Source organism: Anarhichas minor, unplaced genomic scaffold, assembly GCF_050575085.1.
Source record: "Anarhichas minor isolate MPS153535 unplaced genomic scaffold, ASM5057508v1 ptg000011l, whole genome shotgun sequence".
In the NCBI taxonomy this organism is placed as follows: domain Eukaryota; kingdom Metazoa; phylum Chordata; class Actinopteri; order Perciformes; family Anarhichadidae; genus Anarhichas; species Anarhichas minor.
In genome coordinates, this window is record NW_027466457.1 from 11673147 (window position 1) to 11694911 (window position 21765).

The 21765-nt window shown below is 41.6% G+C and overlaps 1 protein-coding gene across 1 annotated transcript in view; it reads left to right on the top strand.

The window, feature by feature from the left end:
* The window catches only part of kcnq1.2 (potassium voltage-gated channel, KQT-like subfamily, member 1.2), a 148503-nt gene that overhangs the window by 21196 nt on the left and 105542 nt on the right, over positions 1-21765 (top strand). The window contains exons 10-13 of the mRNA XM_076089444.1: positions 438-603; positions 3636-3662; positions 5207-5260; positions 5532-5637. Coding sequence (XP_075945559.1) covers positions 438-603; positions 3636-3662; positions 5207-5260; positions 5532-5637 — 353 coding nt within the window. The remainder of the gene's footprint in view (positions 1-437; positions 604-3635; positions 3663-5206; positions 5261-5531; positions 5638-21765) is intronic.

Sequence of the window (21765 nt, forward strand, 5' to 3'; positions counted from 1 at the left end):
CAGAAACAAAAGAACAAAACATGATAGGCAATGAATGGTTTTCTCAAACATTATGAAACAGTAGCTCCACGCGTGAACCCCTGTTTTGTTTGTCTCCCAAAATAATATGCAGCACCTGCAAGGCTGTGTGTCCAGACTGATCTCTGGCTACACAAACTGGGTATTGGGATGTTGAATGTCACCTGTCTAGTCGATGAAGGTAGAATGGTCCCAACTATATACTAATTATCAGAGGGAATACGTGAAGGAAAGGGTCATGTGAGGAAAGGTGTATGTGAGGGTCACTTCTGAGGTTCACAATTCTTTCGATTATTTTAAACTATTTACACAACATATCAGAAAGGCTCTTTAAAGATTATTGATTATGATTACAATTTCTCATGATAGTCACACACTTCTTGTTTATTAACCGAGTTGTTGTTTCCTCTGTCTGTCAGAAAAGGGGGACCAAGAGAAGGTTGAAGCCCAGAAGTAACTGCTCTATGGGTGTGGCCTCAGAGAGGGCCGTATCGATCCCCCAGATCACCCTCGATCACATTGATGACTCCGAGGAGAAGAAAGATGCCTCTTTTTCCCTGGAAGAGCCAAGAGGTGCTGTTGAAGGTAATATACTTGCTTTTATGTTACTGTAATGTACAGTATCCAAACTGATATCAAGTATATAAAGGGTTCGAGTCACACACTCATTATTCAGTCTGAGATCCACTAATTCTAGTCCTCCAACTCAGTCCAAGAAAAATCAACTCGCCAAGATTGAATTGGTTGAATAAACTGACTTTATTTTGGACGTCTTCATGAATGAACTTCATCTCAGAATGCCATGTTCTATGTGAGTTACTGCAGTGATCTGTTCCTCTTGATATATAGTACATCTTATTTTTGATGAACTATTGTATGCTGAGGGCCTTGGAAATTCATTATTTTTATAAGCTTTTTTTTTTCTTCCCCCCACTGTTTTTGCATTTATGACATTTTTATATGGCCAACTCCATGATGGATTACATTTTTATGGCAGTTGATTTAAAAGTATTAGTTGTTAGTTCGTACTTTTGTTTTGAATGTCTTTGAAAAAATACAGTAGATACACTTGAGATAGTTCTGATAATGTTAACAAATCTAATCATATACTTATTTTTACACATTTTGCCTCGAGAAAACATTTTACAAGGCATTCACACTTTTACTGTGTTGGGTGCTGACTGCTCTTCCTGCTGCTGCATGGCTGAGATCGCACTCGGCCATCTCATTAGTTCATTCTTTGTGGAGCTATGTATTGGTAAAACATGATACATGTGTGAGCAAATCTGGCAGTGATTACATATATACTGTATGCTATGTATACATGCTGGTGTAAATACAAGTAAAGCCTCACAGAGCTTAAACTTAGACTTTCATTATCATGTTATCATTGTTGGTCTTGAAGAAAGAAGTAAATACAGATAGACAACCTCTTTCAATGTGTTTTTTTGGAGCTAATCTTTTCGCAAAAGATTGCTGTTCGGAGACCTTAAAACAACATGGGATGAGTTGTTATGTGCTGGTTCCTCATTTTCACACAGTAAATAGAGGCCCTATCCTGATCCGCTTAGACCCCAAGATGGCTGCCAGGTGTCTTCAGTAGTGCACATGGAAGCCATTTCAGTCTCAGTGGTGATTAGAGGTCATGGTTACAAGCTCTTTACTGCCTCGCTTGTCCCCTTTGCCGGCCACAGACACTCAAACTAGGCTTAATTGGAAAAGAAAACTTTAAAATGCAGACTTGTTATACTCATTGAAGATCACCAATATTGCTGCAGTCATGCCAAAGCCAAGTTGTGCTATCTTTTTGTCAACTGGCTGAAAAAAGCTCGGACAAAATAATGATGTTGGTTTCAGTACCCAGATAATTGTGGTTCTTAAGTGTTGACAGCACTTGTACATAGCAATAGAAACTATGTTTTTTAAAATGCCAGTCTATACACAGTACTTGATCGATGGCTGGTTGGTTAAGGGGGCAGTGGTTTAACTTCCTGTCTTAAAAGCCATCCCCGCCAAATGAATTAACCCAGACTCCAGGTTAATAAATGCACTTTATGAGTTTGTTTTTAGGTGTGCCATCATAAAAGGAACTGGAGTGACACAAACTTGACATAAAGGCAGACCATCACTGGAGGAGAGACCACTTATGAGGGGAAATGTTCTTTAGTTTCCAGCTTAATTGGGTGGATCTTAGATAATGAAGGAAAACACATGTCTTAAGTTCATGTGAAAAAGCAGTCAAATAAAACTTTATGTCAAACCAGTTAGTTTGCACATTTTATCCAGTATTCATTGTCATATTTACTAGCAACAAAACAAGCTGTCAACATGCAGATCTTATTATTTAAAATAATGTTTTGCTTTTATAATCATTAAATCAACATAAACACACATGCTGGGACTGTACAGTGGAAAAAGGAATTGGCCAAGCTGTGGATGACATGAAACCATGTCAAGAAGCCTGCAGCCTGCTGTCAGTAATGATGATGAGTAGAGTTGAAACAGCATGGGACTGTATGATCTCTGCTTTAGATCCAGCCATAAAACAGACATCTGCAATGTCAACTGTCCACACCAGAGCCCCTGCTTTTTTATTTATTGTTTAAACCACCACTGTTTCAAAGAGTACTATAAGCCTAACAGGTATTAGATTTATTTTGTTTAGTTTTATTAAATGCTTGTCCTAAATAGCAAACTGGTTTAATTGAGATTTTGCTGCTGGGGTTTATATTGTGAGTCTGCCAATAAAAACTGCATGTAATGAAGATTAGCTTTTGCAAAGTTTTGCTGAGCGAAGTTTAGACCAGTATGTTTATCATTTGCTAAACTTTGCTTAGCAAATGATAAACATACTGGCCTCTCATGTACATAGATATATGCATACATACATACATGCAATTGTCTTACCTAAGCGTGCAAAGGAAGTGGAAACGAGTCCAAACTGAAGGAGTTGTTCACTTGCAGCCCAAACCGGCTGGAACAGAGAGAGCTGATGGGTCCAACAGTATTGGAGATGAGCTTTAGACAGTCAGACATAGATATGCACACACACTCATGCACTCACACACAACAGAATACATAATCTCCTTGCAGAGATAAACACATTCTTTGGCCATGATATGGCAAATCTTTGAGCAAACAGTAGAGTGGTGTCTCGGTCCACCTGGTGAACGCAAGTCCAACACATTAAAGTTGCGGGCCGGACAGCTAAACTCACTGTGAGAGCTTAGGGGTGCTTAGGAGAGCTGTAGATTCTGGTGATAATTCACTGCAGGTTCATCACAAACAAGCCCCTTCACCTTGTCACATTGTTTTCACATTGTTGTTTGATGCTTGAAATGATTATAGCTTCTTTAAGTAAATACATTAAATGGAGGTGCATGGCAACACATTACTTGTTGTTAAAAGTGACTACTTATACAGAAATTCTAACTTATTCTAATTCTAAAGTACATTTTCAGGCTGTTTCTGGCCCAGAAATGAATCCCATTTCATAAAAGGAGAAACTAATTGTGCAACAAAAATGCTGTTGTGCTGCAAAGCAGGAACTCATGGGGATTGTTGATGACATAAGTTGGAATGACGTCAGTAATATAAATTTCCGCTTTTCTTCGCAGGAACCTCCGAAATGTTTGGACAAACAGGTGAGTCCTTCCTATCACAACTGAGGTGCACTAAATGGGATTTCCAGGGTTTATGACATTTTGTTCCAGAGATGATGTCAACACATATTTTAGTGCCTCAAGTTTCCTTTTCATAATCTTGTATGTTAAGGCATGAGCTGTACCAAGAAAACAGGAATTGGGACTCTTTTACCTGTTATTCCTATAAACTAAAGCACAAAGGCTGAGTACATAGTGTATATGTGAGCACTGCACTGTCTAACCACTAGCCCCTGTCACTGGTTAAGTACTTCATTTTTCACTCCTATTAAAAAGTCCTCTGTGTTAATCATTAGCTAGCCTGCCTTTTTAATGTGGCCCAGACAGTATTTTAATTAGACTCGCTGGCTGGCTGGGCCTTTGTCCCCAACCGGACCAAACCAGAGCCAAGCAGGGAGACTCAGACACTGGTCCTGGGTTGACCTGGCCTGTTTTCTTTACTGGGTGCCCTGCCAACACCACGGGTGAGGAACATGGCTGGCCTGGCTCGGAATGGACAGGGGCCTGTGGGGATCTGGACTAGGACACTAAAGAGAGGGAGGGAGGGAGGGGTGTGGAGTTGGTAAGCTGCCATTGTGGAGCTCCAGTAGTCAGAAATAAACTGGTCATTGTTTGATTTAGTCAGTGTCCGGCTTATCGCTCCACTTATCTGTCTGGCCACACCCACCTCCCAGTCTGTGAGAATCTCTCAATGGAGCGCGCTCTCTCGCTCTCTCGCTCTCTCGCTCTCTCGCTTGCTGTACTTCTGTCTTTTTTCCCCCTGCATTTGTTCCGTCTTTCTCTCTCTCCCTCCTGCCCTTGACTCATACTCTCCAAGCCAAACACGTTTGCACTGATGGGCCAGATAAAACTACATATTGTTAATAAACCCTTATCCTGTTTGTGTAGCCGATAAGCCAGTTCACGTCTCCTTCAGTGAGCTGAGGTTGAGGCTAAAGGTGGCTCTTGTTAGCTCTGGTCACCCTCCCCCCCCCCCCCCCCCCCCCCCCCCCCTTCTCTCTCTCCCTCATCAGCTTCTCTGCTTCCGGATTGGACAATGTTAAACAAACTTGATGATGGAATACAAGAGAGGCTGAATGGATTTAGCTTGAATTGGACTGGTCATTCATACAGATTTGCCTCTCCATTCTTTATCACAATGGAGGCCTGGTGGTTTGGTGGAGAGACATGTCAAACTCAGACGCTGACAGTCTGGCTGCAGGTCAAGACCTCGCTACACATGTTGTTCTTTGCTGTTGTTTTTAGCAACATGCCAGCAGCCGGCCAGCTGCACTGTTGAGCTGGAGCTCTGCAATTTCTGTTTCCTCATACAAACTGTTAAAAATATGTAACACACACACTTTTTCCCAACTGAAATAAGATAATTTCACCCTAGATTTACCAAAGATTTCCATCCTTTTGAAAACCTCCTTGTTAATTCAACAATTTAGCATTTCTATTGTGCACCAAACAGTTAAACAATGAGGACTGATTTCTTCTTCTTTTCCCTTCTTCTCCTGTCTCTTAACTATTTTTCATGGCATCAGGCCGTCCTCAACATTCTTGGTCGTCTTTCACTCTGAGCTGCCCTGGCTCCCCAGGTATCTTTCTGTTTCCTTATTTCTGCTTTTATGTTTCTGATACTGACACTTGAATATATTCGCACTTCTCAGCTTACTTGGACTGCATATTTGTCATTTGTCTTTGTCTTACAATTTTACTATTATTCAACATAGCACATGAAATTAATTCCTTTTTGATGTAAACAACTATGTGCATCAATATTTACTTGAACGTTTGTTGTCAAGTAAATTGAAAAAAAAAAATACAAGTGCCCTGGAATTACTATCTGTTATGTCTGTCCTTTTGCAGTGAGGGGGAATCATGATCACAGCATCGACATCTCCCGCGCCAACAGCTTAACAGATGAGCTGGACTACATGACTGAGAACATTCCCCTGCCAGTGGTGAAAGCTAAGTAAGTCCCAGAAAATGTCCCTTCTGCTCTTCTCTGGAGCCCCCGTCTCCCTCCGATCCATCACCCTATGCTGACCTCCGTTCTTTGATACATATAATACTGATTTCCCTACTTGTCGGTTGTACCTAAAGGCCTTTTGTCAGACCAGAGAGCCCCTCTAGCTGCTCTCTAAATGAAGTTGTTTTGTTGAACTCTCTTGAGGTTTAAAAAGACTCTCGAGGGCCAAGGCCATATCAGGTACAGAGAGTTATAAAGGGGATTATCCCTTTAGTCTTGAGGGAAATGTCAAAGAAATCCCTCTCAATAGGTTGTAGGACATGTTAAGGTACCGGATGGCTTGTCACCACATGCCCTCATAGGATTGAGAATTCACTGCTGCTGTTTGCTGTGTGAATTGTGAATACATGTCGCTTCCTCCGGCTAACCCGCTCATTCAAATGAGCTTCATTAATGTCAACCAAAATGTAATTCTGATGTAATTCTTTTTCTTTGCTTCCTGTTTTGACGTGCCGTAGCAGAGCAAATTAATGACTGCTATTATTTCTTTACTAACTATTGCTTTTTCACCATTATCAACAGACCAGTCCTCCAACGTTGTGCTTTCACAAGTTTACATTATCAACAGTTACTACGAGTGTTCACAGACAATATGTCAACGCTATTGTTTGGCTTAATTCCAGTTGGAGACTGCTGGAGTACCTCTGCCACTGGGACTGAGTTATGTAGCATCATTGCATACAGATTAGGGGATTATATACTTAGCAGGCAGGTAATACCAAGTCCCATAGGACAAAATGCAGAAGGTTTGAGGTTTCAGTAGATTATGGGCTTTAAAAAGGTCTCAATGCTACATGGGGCTGCCATGTAGTTGATGTGTACGTGGTTTGATCCCTTTCATTATTAATGGATAATGGCTTTATGAAGATTGAGAGATGTAGTTTGAGTGTTGCGACGTTGACATGCAGTGTTTTTTGTATTTATGTTACATTAACTCCTTTGTATGTTCTTGTAGTATATATTTACTATATTTTAGTTCATTTGGGTCAACAGAGAGTTGGCTTTATTGTTTTTTTTCCCCGTGATGGGTGTTTTGGTGGTTCCAACATACTGCATGTAGGTTTTTTTCAATGGACTGAAATGGATTTGATGTAATATCGACACAATGTGGTCCTTACTATGCACCATACTATGTATGCAGCATTCTCCCTCCGTTGGCCTTGCAAATCTAGGATTACCTCTGCTCTACTCACCTCCATCTCTGGCCTTTTGGCCTATTCATTCTACATTCTCCTCTCTGTGCCCTCTTGAAAACAAAAAGCTGAGTGCACCTTTTGTACTAAGGAACAAAGCGTGATTACCATATAGGGTGCAACCTTACACAGTTCCCCCTGAATTTCCAGTTGTAGTTCTAAATATTTAAAGGGAGATAAAATGCTCCCCACTCACAGACGATCATGTACATGTAAAAGCATTAACCTCACAAACCTCTACAGTAAACCGAGAGTAATGAGCAGCAGAACGGTTCTTGTTTCTCTTGCAGCGTGACTGTTCGTGGCACTGGTCCAGGACTCTTTCTCCACCAAGCACTTGAATTCCACAAGGCACTGTACTTCGTTCTTTCTTCTCTCTTTTTCCACTTTTCCCCAACTCCCCATCCTTCCATCCACCCTGATCTTATCTGCTGGTCAAAGGGAGACCGTGAAAAATGTAATCCTTAACATACCGTGACTCGCACTACCCAAACTCTTATTAATCATTTAGAATTTGATATGTGCGCCACTCCTGGAAAATGTGATTACAGTTTCTCATATTTTATTTTCTGGGCTGTTTTTCTCTTTTTAAATGGAACCCTTTTTTCTCTTTTTTTCTGATGCAGGCTTGAACCTTCCTAGCATAGCCAAACTTTTGTTTTCACACGTAATAACTATACTATTTTAGTGTATAAAATGATGGTGGCCATCCTTACATCAAGGAAGGTAACTGAGCCCTAATTCACTGTGGTAATGTGGAAAGAAATTCAATTATTTAGCACCGGGGCCCGTTTAATATTGGGTTTCGAAACGCACCCCTACCTTTTTAGATAACGTGAAAGGATATTATATTCAATATCTGCCAATAAATCCCCCTTAATGTTACACACTGTTCTTTTAATCAATGCACTAATAACCGAATCCAGACTTATTTTCCTTTCTCTGTTCATGTGAATGAGCCCGAGAATGAGGCTGGACTGAGGGCTGGGAGGCGGGGTTAAAGGAAACACTTGTGCGCTTGCTCTTTGGGCCCAGTGATGCAGAAGATCACCATTAGATTCGTGTACTTTTTTTTACTCTGAAGTCAAACTTTTTTTGCTTCATGTCCCACTGAGCAACTTTCATAGGAATGAATGGGGCGCTGCCTCCAACAGTGTATCCAGTTATCTTTATACATCCATGCGTTAACTTGACTGACTAACGACTCATGTGACTACCGAGTGACTAGCCACCCACGTGACTACCTCCTGTGGTGGTTTAACCCATCCACCTCCTCTCCCGTGCGTCCTGTGTAGACTATCAGTTGCTATGCCCAAAATGCAGTTTACTGCTGTAGATGTTCATGGTTGTGGTCCTATCTATACACTTTTTGGGTAGTTTAATCTGCAGCAATGCATTATATATTATAAAACATCATATGTTTGTAGCTGTGAGATCTTTAAGGTATCTCTGAAAAGTCAAAAACTGACCTTTTTTCAGCTTTGTGATGATGCATTGTACAGCTGTTTTTAAATAGTTTATTTAAAACTTTATTTATAGAAGTATAAAGTTGCACAAAATGGAAATACTTAAGTAAAGTAGTAAAGTACTTAAGTACAGTACTTGAGTAAATTGTTGTACTTATTACATTCCACTGCTGGCCTCAGCAATGCCGTTGCCATACATCATGAAATGACTGATAGAGTTAAGAAAGGAGTGTTTGGATTCAAGTTACGCTAAGATAATAACGAAATGTTTAGACGTGAATGTAAACACAGATGAGTTGAGGAACTGCAAGGTGATAGGTTACATCTTGACACCAGCTACCACGCTCGTTACGTCAAAGTGACACTGAAAGCTAAAGTGCTCCCGAAGTGATACTTCAAGTGTGAGCTTAACATGTCACGTTGGAGCCCTTTTTCTCTTAACAGAAGATGGCGCTACTCTTTTACAGGCAACGCACTGCTGCAGTACGCCATAAAACACCCCGTAGTCTGTTGTTTCAGGGTCATTGTCATTCATGCAACCTTTGGTACAGTGAACTATTTTAAAACATTCCATGCCACAGTTCATCTTATACAGTTAAATACAGTATAAACATGCCTTCAGATTTTTTGCCAGTCAATTAATAATTAATGTCCCGTGAAGAGATGTAGGAATCATCTGGACATTATTTTTTTAATTACTTTCATGGTAATGCGATGGGGAATTCATCGTGTAACCTCCCGGACACGGGTACATGTACATTTTTGTGTGTGTGTGTGTGTGTGTGTGTGGGACCTCTGGGTGTTGATGCCTTAGTGTGTGTGAGAGTGAGTCTTCCAGCTGCAGAGACAGACAGTGTCTATATGTATCAACTGCGGGGTTGCTGTGCCCATAACTCAGCTGTAAACAGCCGAGCTCAGATTTGGGCCGTGCTGGGCACATCTCCAGGCCTGGTTTTGTTTTGCTCCTGGTGTCACGCCACCAAGGACAGCGCTGCCATTTGGCATCCTTATCTGGATATCTGCAGACAGCTACCAGATCCACCCGTACTGCCTGAGGCGATCTGCACGCACACACACCGGATCAGTTTTCTGTTGTTTTATATCCAGGAATTGGAGTGTCTCCACACATCTGACATGAGCTGGCACTTTGCTCGGTTTAGCTTGGTGCTTGTTCAAGCAGCCTCTTATTCTTCATCTCTGCTACCTCGATCACTTTTATTTCTCCGCGGCAGCACTGGCTGGAACTTTCCATTGTTTGTTTGGCTTTACGGAAGCACACTACCCCCAAAATGAGTGTGTGTGTGTGTGTGTATTTGTTAACATGTGTGAGAAGCATCAATACAGCTGGCTGTGACGTCTCTGGGCTCCTGAAGAGGAAGTGGTGCAGGGCAGTGTCCGCACGCAATCATGTCTTTTGCCCCTCTGAACCCAAAACATAGACACACACACACCTACACAAACACACATCTGGCATCTGGATAAATCTTTATTATAGCCTCGTTTGTTTGTTTAAAACCAGCTTACAGTGATTTGTTGGACTGAATGAATTATCTCAAATAGAAAAAAAAAAACAACTAACATAAAAAAACAACAGCACATTCACTTGTTCCACAACCGTCAACATCCTATTTCCCTTTTTGCTGTAAACACTTCACACTATCGCTATTTGTTTACTTGGCCCTGTGTAAATGAGGCTTGATTTTTGTTAGGGTTCGGTTTTACGTGATGCAGTGTGGGGGTACAGCGGTACATTTTCAGGACGTACATTTTCTGACAATCACTGGTTAACTGTATAATGAAATCACAACAAACCCCAGCGGGGCTCCTGATCCTAAATCCAAGTACACTTATTGGGCCCCAAACAGAGGAAGGCCGTGTTTAGCTGATTGCACTGATTGTGTCCTCTCTCTCTCTCTCTCTCTCTCTCTCTCTCTCTCTCTCTCTCTCTCTCTCTCTCTCTCTCTCTCTCTCTCTCTCTCTCTCTCTCTCTCTCTCTCTCTGAAACAACCTCCCCCCCCCTCCGTTCTCTGTATTACTGCATCGTGTCTCTGCCTCTCCATGTACCCAAAAGATCTGTCCTGCTTTTTTTCTCTGTCTAGCAGCACCAGATCAGTAATGTCTGTCATCTTGTGACCTGAGGCAGTCGGCCCTTTCCTCCCTGCTGGGTGTGTCCAGGTTCTCCGCCCTCCTCCTCCTCCTCCTCCTCATACTTCTCGTGTCCTCTCAGACCTGTAAAAGCCTGCATGGGCCACCTGCAGGCGGCCCTTAATTAGTTCCCCCTCTTACAAGCTAGCCAGAGATAAACAATGAAAACCCACTGCAGCGCCACAGGAGGGATTGCAGGCAGAGACACATGCATCATGGCCTGTCCTCTTCAAGTATAGGGGCCTCTCTCTGCTGAGCAACTGGCGTCTTTTGTGCAGAGTTCTGAACAAATTGACTTTTTGTCTGTGTGGCCTCTGTACGCCTGTCCTCTACACTGTACTCTGATATTGATGACACGGAGGGGTGTTTCAAACATATGGTGTTTAGTCAAAAGACAAAAAATCTAAAATGCATTCATGGTGTCTGTCACAGAAGTCTTTTCAAACCTCAAATATTTTCACTTTGACAAATGTTTTTGATACAAGTTCCACATCACGCCCCCCCCCCCCCCCCCTCCTCCCCCCCTCCCCCCTCCTTCTCCTCAGCATTCTGCTCCCAAACATGTGCTGACCACAAAGTTATTTTATGGGGCTTTATGCAAGTTTCAACAGTGAATTTAATGTGAAAATATCCAGCAAATCCTCTTAATATTTTTGGCTTTACTGCCAAGTATTAGAATGACAAACTAGACAAGGCAGGGGCCCCACTTTGGGCACATGCACACACACACACACACACACACACACACAGACAAACGGATGGGGATAAGATCCGTGGCCTCCTGCCCTGCAGCAAGAAAAGCTGCCTGGGTGCTGCTGCTTTATGAAAAGATAGAGAAAGAAACGTAGAGAGAAAAGAACAAATTGTGCCCCAGCTTCTTGACTTCCTGCCAATTTTCTAGAGCATAAAAAGAGACAGAAAATAGTCTTGGTTCAGTAAAACAGCCACACACTGATTCATATTGTGTGGACGACAGAGTCGTGCATTGAGGGATTCAATAGTTTATCTCGTTACACACTCCGGGCTTTTTATGTGATTGCTGACCTCCACTCTACCTTTATTCACTTGGACGCATTCAAATAGTTTAATTGCTCTCGCTTTTCAAAAATTCAACCAGCATTAATGCTACAGTCAAGCTGACAGTACAGTACAGTCCAAAGTTAAATGTTGGGGTTGGACTTCTGCTGTGTGTACGGGCCTCACATTGTTAATACAGACGTTCGTTGGCTGTCTTGTGCTGTGTCTGCAGTTGGTCATGTGAATAGTTCAAACATTTCACATGTGGGCTTATGATGCATGTTTGTGGTTGGACTGTTGTTGTTCACATACTGTATATGTCTACTTTGGAAAGATGGAAGGATCGCTGCTCTAAGATAGATCCGATCCAATGTCAGGCCGTTTGGAGATAAACTCATCCTCTGAATCAGCCCCGTCAATGCACAAGCTCCATTGAGCTTCGATGTATTTCACAATGTTGCAAGAACATTTTAGCTACATGTGGGGATTCCAGTTTTCTGAATATGCTAAATGTATTGCACCAAACCTTCTTTAGAAGTACTCTTGCGTCACATTATGATAAGTCAGAGCGTCATTTGTCATTGACTTCTCTTATTTAATTTAGTTTAATCTATTTGACCGTGTCCTATTTGTTTCTTCTGCATTGCTTTACACTGAGGTGTGACTTGTCAGTAATTGGGCAACAATTTTTCAAATTTGGCATGAACCTCAACTAAGACTCAAGGATGAACTGATTCGATTTTTTTTATTTTTTTATTGGTGCAAAAACAAAACGGCAACTTTACAGGTGGTACATCAATGATAAGAAGATAAGAACAGCGGTGGAACTCCAGAGAAAAGACTAAGAAAACAAGGTGACATACAGAGCTCGACATGATGCATAACAAACCAAACAAGTGCAACAAAACCACAAACTTAACCAGGTTGTTTTCAGAATTCAGATAACAATCAGTGACTGTTGTATGCTTTGACTTGCAGTGCGTTTTAGCCACAAACGTCTACACGTGTTGATCAAAGACAATTCAATTGATTAAGTTTTACAAATGTCACCACAGTCCAATAGATCCTGGGTTCTCAGATTTTGGTGAGAAGATTCTGTTCGTGCAGAGTACAGAATGGTGAGGACGTTTTATTCTGGGGGGAGCAGACACCATACCTCATTCCAGGTCACCAGTGACTTTACTGTATAATTCAATTCTCTCATGCACTACATGTGTTATGTCTTCTGCAGTAAAAGTCATCAACAGTATTTCTGTTACACTGGTTACATAAATGAAAGTCATGTGAAAAATACAAGTTCCTGATTGGATCAGAACACACAAATCTAAATGGCACACTGTGAACAGAGTAAGGGTTGTGCTGTGTGTTTAAAATGTTACTCTTCCTCAGAGGGAGATCATTGGAGCTGGTGGAGCAAAGTCTCCTACCGGGGCCAAAAACTGAATCAGCAAGCCATCTTATTTGATATACATGTGACACCCAGGGCAGTTAAAGGCATTTTCATACTTAATTAAAGAGTGCGTTCAGTCTTTGGGCTCTGGTTGCATTAATGAAGGCCGTCTGCTGTTACAAGGGGGGGGGGGGGGGGAGAGTCTTATTCCCCCACAGTGGTGTTGGTGGTTCTGGGAAAGTTTTATGGTGAGGGACCATCAGTGACTGGGAGAATGTCCTGCTTCATGGCCTCTCACCGCAGGTTGGAAAATCCTTAGAGTCAGCAAGCAAGTACTGCATAAATAATCCAGCCCAGACCAACAAAAAAAAAAAGAGGATACTTTCACCATCTTGATCTCTAACGGCTGCATCCAGATTATTGACTGGTCCGTGTGCAGTGGTTGGAAATGATACATGCGCCATTTTGGCTCTATTAGCTCCACTTAAGATTGCACGCAGTGGCAGATTGAAGTGAGCCTGTCACAGCATGCTGGTTTGGTAAGTGTCCCGGTGTGGTGCGGTGGATCAGGCTTCAATCCAAAATCAGCATGAGTAACTACACATGAATCAGGCCAGACTGAGTAGCCTTCACAGCTGCAGCAAGCCAAACTTAGGGGGACAAGAGTTAGGTTCATAACCGTATGATGCTTTAGACGGATTTGTTGTTGTTTACTCTTTCTTTTTCTCTGAAGTCCAAACAAGACGGGGCGGTGCCCTGGCAAATTTTTTTTACGGATATTACTGTAGTCAGTTGCACTGTTTGATAATAATATAATATACTCACAACTGAAGCTCTTATTCATTCTAACAATGAGGAGCAATTCTGCTAATATGCTCAAACCTCATGAGGTTCGGTCACCCTGACGCTGGCTGAAAGGCCAATAAAATATACAAAGTCGTTGGAAAGATTTCTGTCTGGAGCAGATACGTACTGTGTGTTTTTACAACTGGGTGGTTTATGTGTAACGTACGTGTGGCCTCTGGGGGGCATTTCAAATTGGCAAAAGTCTGCCGGACCTACTTTCCTCTGTGCCCTGCATTGCTTTTGTCTTTGGCATCAGTATCTCTTCACCACCACAAATGTTCGGAAAACAAAACAAAGGAAAATTGTCTCTCAGGAAATTGCTGTTTTCACAACATGACTCACTGAGCAACTCTGTGATGTCATAGCTGCTCTGGCTTTTGTTTCGGGGCAAGACGATCTAAAAAAAATGGAAACGTGTTTGTTTTGAGTGCTGTTAACAATTACACACTCGGAGGACGAGGTTAATGACCATTAGCATTTTGTGTTTCTTTCCTTCATAATAATTTAATCCTTGCGTGCAGTTATTTGAAAATATTTTTGTCCTAATGGATTGCAGCATTACAACATTGAGGTTAAATGTACAATTTAAACTAATGAACCGAAATAATCACGCAAAATAGAATTATTAGGAGCCGCTTAATGGAAGAGAAAATAAGGTAGCTTGAGGATATTTATTTCCACACAAACACAGCCATAAACAAACTGATGATTTCCAGATGATTTGGGAATGTTTTTCCTCTTCATTAATTATTGAAGAGGAACCCTAACAAACATCTCTTTTGTATTTCTGGGATAGAGACCCACGCAAACAAAGGGTTTTCTTCATGGTAGTCATCAGCACTTTGTACTTTGCGAAAAGACCTTGATAACAAATAACATCAAACAAATAGTCAATTGGTTCTGTTGAGATGACTTTAGGGGCCTAGTGCTGCTCTAACAGCTGTGGAGAGTCCAGCACTCTGGTGTGTATTAGTGGATGTAGTAGTATTTGTAGTAATAGTAGTCGTAGTATACCGATAAGAGGAGGAAATGTGATTGCGCTTACATTTATATATCGGCTTGTTTTCTCACACTGTTTTTCACTCGTACAAATTTTTGTTTACGCTAATGCTGGAAACTTCTACTCTGACTGTAAAGAAATCAAAGTAAGGCCCAACCCAGTCCTTACTTGGAGGATTCCCAGACTAGTATAGATGCTTCCCTGTCTCTTAGAGGTGTGTCTCCCTCCTCACTCCAATATTAGAGGCACCTGTATAAATACACTCTATCCACTTTTGTGTGTGTGTGTGTGTGTGTGTGTGTGTGTGTTTCTGTCCTCGTTCTCCTCCTTCTCCTCCTGCGCCGGGCTCAGTTTCTGCTTTGCTCCTGTTAATGAAAACAGTAATCTGCAGTAGCACCTGAGTGGCCTGTGTGTACAGCCAATGCTTTAGCCCTCTACAACTCTCTTGGTCACCTCCTTTTTTTTTAAATTTTTTTTTTTAACTGAACTCTCTCAGCTCTCGGGTTTTCAAATAGGCCAGCCGTGCCATTTGATGTGGGCTGGGGTGGGGGGGGGGTTATTCAGGTGTGGCGACCAGTGCTGCACCACCCAGCCTTTTGATGTTGCGTCCATCTGCAGCCAGGTGCCGGAGCTTCGTCAGAGAGCCTAGTGTTCCGGCCCTGGAGATGAATAGAGAGCCTGTTGATGGAGCTCGTCTGTGGGGCCCTGTGGTTTATCCCCTCTTACACGCAGAAGCAGGGACACACTACCGGCCAGGGCGTTTACCTGCTGGAGAGGAGATGGGGTGGACTAAAGGGGAGCTACAGCGCTCTGGCCCACGCTTTGCCCACAGAGGAACGTAAAATATGATGCATGTATTTGTGTGTGTGTGTGTCCATGTGTCCCCATGCGTACATGTGTTTGAACGTGTGGCCGTCCCACCTGTGTGAGTGAACACCACTCTGTGTGTTTTAACTAAGGCTGGGTCCGGGTCAGCGGAGGTTGAATTTGGCTAAAATGGGCCACCTGGCATCGCCTCAAGGATCCCATTATGAGCTGGGAGGGTTCACATGTATTTTCTTTGGAGGTGTGATTGTTCTAAAATATCCCTTCTCTTTATTTTGTGATAGAGAGAGGTGGGTTATTTATATAACATTGACAGAGAGGTATTTTGGTTGGCTATAATTGCATTAAAATATGAATTTAACACCCAATTTTGGAAGTGAAATGGAGACTATTCTTTAGGAAAAGCTCTACAATGTGAATAACTTCACAGCAGGTTTATATTAGGCTTGCTATAGAGGAATTTCAACACATTTTAAACACTGACACATCTTCACGGTGAAGTCTTTAAAAAGTTTTGAATTGAGGCCTTGAGGTACTAAAACGTTTCTAACATTAGTTCTTACTTTTCTATGCATGTGGTTGTGCAGAAGGCTGTTTAATATCTAGTTTCAGTCAATGCCATCAGAGATGTGGGAAACACCGTTGCTTCTGTTAACCACAGTGTCAAATTTAGCAAAAATTTGTTTTTTTAAATGGTTAATCTGTTGCTTTTCCAGATCATGGTCATGTTAATTGATACTAGGAATTATTCTTAAATACAGTTTAAAAGTACTGAAAAAATGTGTTTTCAATTTAAAAAAATGAATGTACTTATTCGACAACTTTAATAGTTGTAGACCTTACTGTATTACTGTGAGAAGGGTATTCAATTATGTTCTACGAGGTCTGAAATCATTTGCTGAGCCCTGCAGAAATCCTGCTAGAGAATTTGTTGCTGAATGTCATGAATAAAACAAACACTTCAAAGCTGACCACGAGTTCTGCTTACGAATCAGCATTACGATTCTGAGAAGGGGCCGGTTTCAGTGGCTTGAACTTCCTGGTAGCAGTGTTTATTTGAATAGAAGATTTCTCTGAAATGTTTTCAATGTGTCGAGTCTCATCCTCAGAACCTTTTTTTTTTTTTTTTTTAATCACTCTGACCAACGTGAAAGACAACCAGGAGAGCGAGTCAGGCTGCTGCTTCTATCACACCACCATCACCAGGCATTGCACAGGGTTTATAGGCGGCACCCCTCACAGCCACACATTTGCAGCTGCACCACAGAGAGTAGGCTACACTGGAATTTGCCACGCTCTTTGCTTCTGAGAGAAAGGCAACCACAGTGTTGCTGTGGTTGGATATCTCACAGATGTGGCGCTGGGAGTTTATCTTGCACGTGACATCTTGGCAGTACGAAGAAAAAGATATGCAGATTAAAGCGAAGAGAAAGAATAAATACTTTTCTTGTTGCTGCTCTATGTCAAATATTCTCTGTAGTTGGAGATAAAGAAGCAGGTTATCCATCAAGAACTTAAATGCCTCTGGAGCCAGATGTTTTAAAGCAGTAGAGCGAAAGAAAAGCTTTAAATTATGGAAGTGGAACAGGTAAGCCTGGGTCATACGTCTGTCACCTCCACTATACAAACTCACTCACACACGCACACTTCTTTCTTCTCTGTGTATTTTTTCCACTGCCGTTAATAGCAGCCATATAGAGCCCAGTTCATAATGAAAGACCCCCCAGGGACCAAGGCGGGGACTAATAACCCTCTAAATAAGTCTCTTCTAGTGCTGAAAGGCCGGCCTCTTTATACTGCAAGTGTATATGTGCTGTAAAGTCCTTTCCAGTCTACTACTGTAATTTTATGGCCTTGTTTTATCCTTTTCTTTCAAAGCTTGTCAGATAAGTTGGGGGGGAAGTCAGAGAGGTGTCTTTGGATCAAAGTGCTGAAGGCCCTTCCAGTTTGAGCCTCTGAAAAGTAGAAAGAATGCATAAAATTACATTCTGATCTGTTTTTAGTTGTAACAATTCAGGGCTTTGTATTAAGTGGGTGTCACCATAAAGAGTCATCAGTCTTAAAGTCATGCGATGAAATCAGAGTGACAGTAAAATTCAGGATTTTCTAGCTTTGAATGAATGCTTGTAGGTGCAGATGGTGTTCATTGTGTGAATAAACTTGACTGGCTGCATTATGAAGAGAGGGTAGAAGTCATACCAAATAACTAAACAATAAAATTAGATTATAAATTATAAATCCTAATCCTTAAATCAAAAAATTCTAGTTCAATTGAAATGGTTGATAAAGAGCACTGTAATGTTAAATCTTCCAGACCAAACTATTCATGTGTGTGATTCAATATAGATACCACAACAATATTATCAACATATTAATGGAACCATGAAAATGGTACACCAAAATATACACGCTCTGTGAAAAGATTGAGACTTCAGTGCAAATATAAGAAGGCTTTCAAAAGCATGTGTTTGAAAACTAGGACAACGCTCAATTGGGTAGTGTGATCTCATCAGAGATATTTCATTGGTTACAGAGATGATGATAATGTTCCACAGTTAGCTCATAGAAATACTGTATATACCACTGGAGTTTGTCAGAGCAGGGTAGGGCAGGGTGGTACATCTACAGTTAATGTTACAAACGTAGTCAGAGGGTGGAAGAAACTGTGAAACATCAAACAGCCCCGCTGAACAGGTCTACAAGAGAGAAAACATTGAAAATGCTAGTGCATCACATAAGTACTAATGTAAAAAAAAAAATAGAAACATATATATATATATATATATATGTAGATGTAGATTAATTAAATGCAAATTATGACTTTTCATTTTTGTGTAATTTATTATTAATTTAAAGTATTAATGTGTCTTAGATTTCAGTTAAGTAACGTTTCAGTGCAGTCACCAAACTTCTAGGAATAAAAGGGACATTATAAATCCTCATGTTTTTCATATTCTTTAGTCTTCTTAGAATAGTCTAATTAAAAAGCAACTAAGCCTGAACACATTGTAACAGACAAAAACCCTGCACGTGTATCCTTTAACTGTAGAATATGACCTCTGGTCACTAAGAGATTCAAAAAATCCCAGAAAATATAATCCCGGTTCACTAAAGAGTAGCTACAGCCCTAGTGATCACAACTGCTTTAGAACAGTTTGAAAAAATACATAGTTAAGTTAATTCATTGTATAATGAGAAGTGAGTGTAAACAGTGTATTCTCAAACACAGCAAGTGTGTTTGTGAATTCCTTATAAAGTATAATAGAACAAACTAGACTAACATAATCATACATGGTTCAATTTTATCATCTGCAAGTGTTTTTGTTTATGCTCGTTTTGTTGGTGATAAACAGGTTGCGTCGGACTGAAATGCTGAAATAACACAGCAGCGTCAAAAAGCCAAACGTCAGCAGTCAGAACAGCGTGTGGAGGAGGGGAGCCGAGTGAATACGTTCCTCTCTCTGACCAGCAGGCTGTGCTGTAGCAGCATCACTCCTCCACTCCCTTCACCTCCTCACTGACAGACAGGATACAATCACTGCCCTCTTTTCTTTTTTTTTGTTTTAGCTTTTTTGTGTGTGTGTGTGTGTGTAGATTTAATAATTCTGCCTCTGCTGTGTTTCCACAGAGAGTAAGAAGGAAATGGTAAGTGTAGGGTTGAGCTCAAGTGGAAATGTCCTTGTCGGTGTGTTTTCATGAGTTTGGTGTGCAGTCGGGTGTGCCCATTACCGAGACCATCAACACCATCTCCACCACCACCACCACCACCACTACCCCGGTCAACATCCTCTGCCTGCAATTCATTATTACGTTTCTATTCCACTTTTCCATTTTAGAGCAAGAAAGAAAGAGCATAATTGACAAAACCACACTTTCCCTCCTCTATCAAAGCTCTGTTTTTCTCTTTGTGGCCCAGAACAGTGTTCAGGCCTTTTTTTTTTGGGTCGAGCTGCGAACAATAGCTGTGGTGTGCCAGTTCCGAAACGGTTGATAACAGTTTGGTTTGAGATAAAGATTGTGAGCAGGCACTTTTATCTTTGAATATGGAGCTATCTGGGTTGGAGCAAAAGCTATGAGTGTGTGTTTGCATGTGTGTATTGTTATGTGTTTCTCTGATTTTGCAGTCTCCATTTGGTGTCACTCCAGTATGTACAACATTTTTGAAGTCACCCACTCTTTTTTTCTCTTTATCTTCCTTGTCTCTCTCCCTCCTTCCTTCCTTCACGTTTGCCCTGGCTTCGGTTCAGGTCCTAGCAGTTGTCAGTTTCAGGAAATGCACTGCGCTCTATTGGGAAGTGAGGTATCTGCCTCAGGGCCAGCCGTCTCTCTCTCTTTTTTTTTTCTTAATTATTTTTATCGGCTACTTACGGGAAGCAGAGCTCCTTCGTGCAAACAAGTCTGTTCACTCAGCCCTCTCCTCTCTTGCTATGATTGTATGCAGAATGTCATCCACTGGCTGGATGAATAGATACGTATTTAAATGAATGGATAGCTGGGTGGATGGATTTAGCACTCTACATGTGCACACGCACAAATATATACACACACAAACAAAGCACTGTACTCCGCTCTCGGTAATCCAAATGCTTTTACACTTTGTTTGACTTGTGATTGCTGGAGGGGCCATATTGCTATTGCTGTGAAACAACGTCAGCTCGCCTGTAAACCCCACCACCCACACCCAACCAACCTGCACACACTTTACGCCCCCAAACAGCGTATCACATTATAAGGCTGTAGAACCAGCCCCACATGATCTGCAGAGCGTCGTTGCAGAAGTGTGTGCAGAAAAGCAACGAAAACAAAGCCGTATGTTTTTTGGCTGGGTGCGTGCGTGTGCGTGTGCGTGTGTGTGCGCGTGTGTGTGTGTGTGTGTGTCAGCAGCAGCTTGAGTCCAAACAGGATATTGTAGTACACGGGAGCACAAATTCTTCCCGCGGCAGTTTGGCTGTGTGGGTTCAGGACAGACTCGACGACAAGCAGGCAGCACCCCCTACGTTGTCTCTCTCACACACACACACTGAATCTCCTAGCCTATCAGATATCTGACTCAGTAGCCGGCCTCCCTTTCTACGAGGGAAACAATATTTGGACTCAGTGACAGTTTCCTGAGAAGAGAGCAAGGTCCATAGAAACAGAATACAATCAGTCAGTTTAAAGTGTTAAAGGAAATGGTCCGGAAAAAACAATTATCGTGTGAATGCAGATAATTCACACTAAACACATATCAAGCTCAACATTTTTAAGCTAGGTACTTAAAAAGTAGACAAATGCTATTCAACTTTTTGGACATAATTTGCTCCCTCAGCTCGGAGTTAATAACAAGTTGGCCTTGGACTTTCCCTTAATGTTTTGCTCTGTGCAAATCCCACCACAGTGGACTGGATGCAACCTGATCAATCTGTCATTCAATAGAAACCATTTGTCAGACATGTTTTTCAAGAGGCGAGAAAACTTCAACCGGCGAGATGTAATTCAAAGAATAGATTCAGGCCAGTGTAGTAGAATAACCTTGCAGCAGTCAGCTCTGAGTACTGTATGATACAACCGACTCAACACTTATGCTAATAGAGCAATGACTTAGACATCCCCAGACTTTCTCCTTAAGATAGTTTGTCATTTGTGCACAAACTCCAAATTAGAGTGGAGGAGGGAGGCCAAGGAAAATCCAGCCGGAGGGAGGGTGGAACGGATTCACCTCGTGTTTGAGGCTTGGAGAGGAAAGAGGAGGACAAGAGGATCGCAGTGTGTGTTGGTGTTCATCTCATGGGGTTGTCAGGAGCATTAAAACAAGCTGTTTGTCAAGCGCCAAAGCCGGCAGCACCCGTCCACTTGCTCTGTCCTGGGTGCTTCACCCGGACCACTGCTGAGGCAGGTTTTTAAATGTCCTTGTCCAGATAAACAGGACGAAGACGGACAGATGTTGAGCTGGATTGTTAGATACATAAATAACATACTGGAAAAAGGAAAATATTTGTTTATAAATAATGAAACAATTTGGACATGTGTAGTTTTGGGTTAAGACCAACAATTCTCATTTTCCTCCGTTCCCCTGTGTTTTACTGTTTTCCTTGGTAGCTCTATGCAGACAGTTAGTTGCCTAAATGCTATTAGTAAATATTACTTCATGAGTTCCCATCATTTCTGAGTGTGCTATGAAATCTAAATTGAGTGCTCATTTGTTACTGA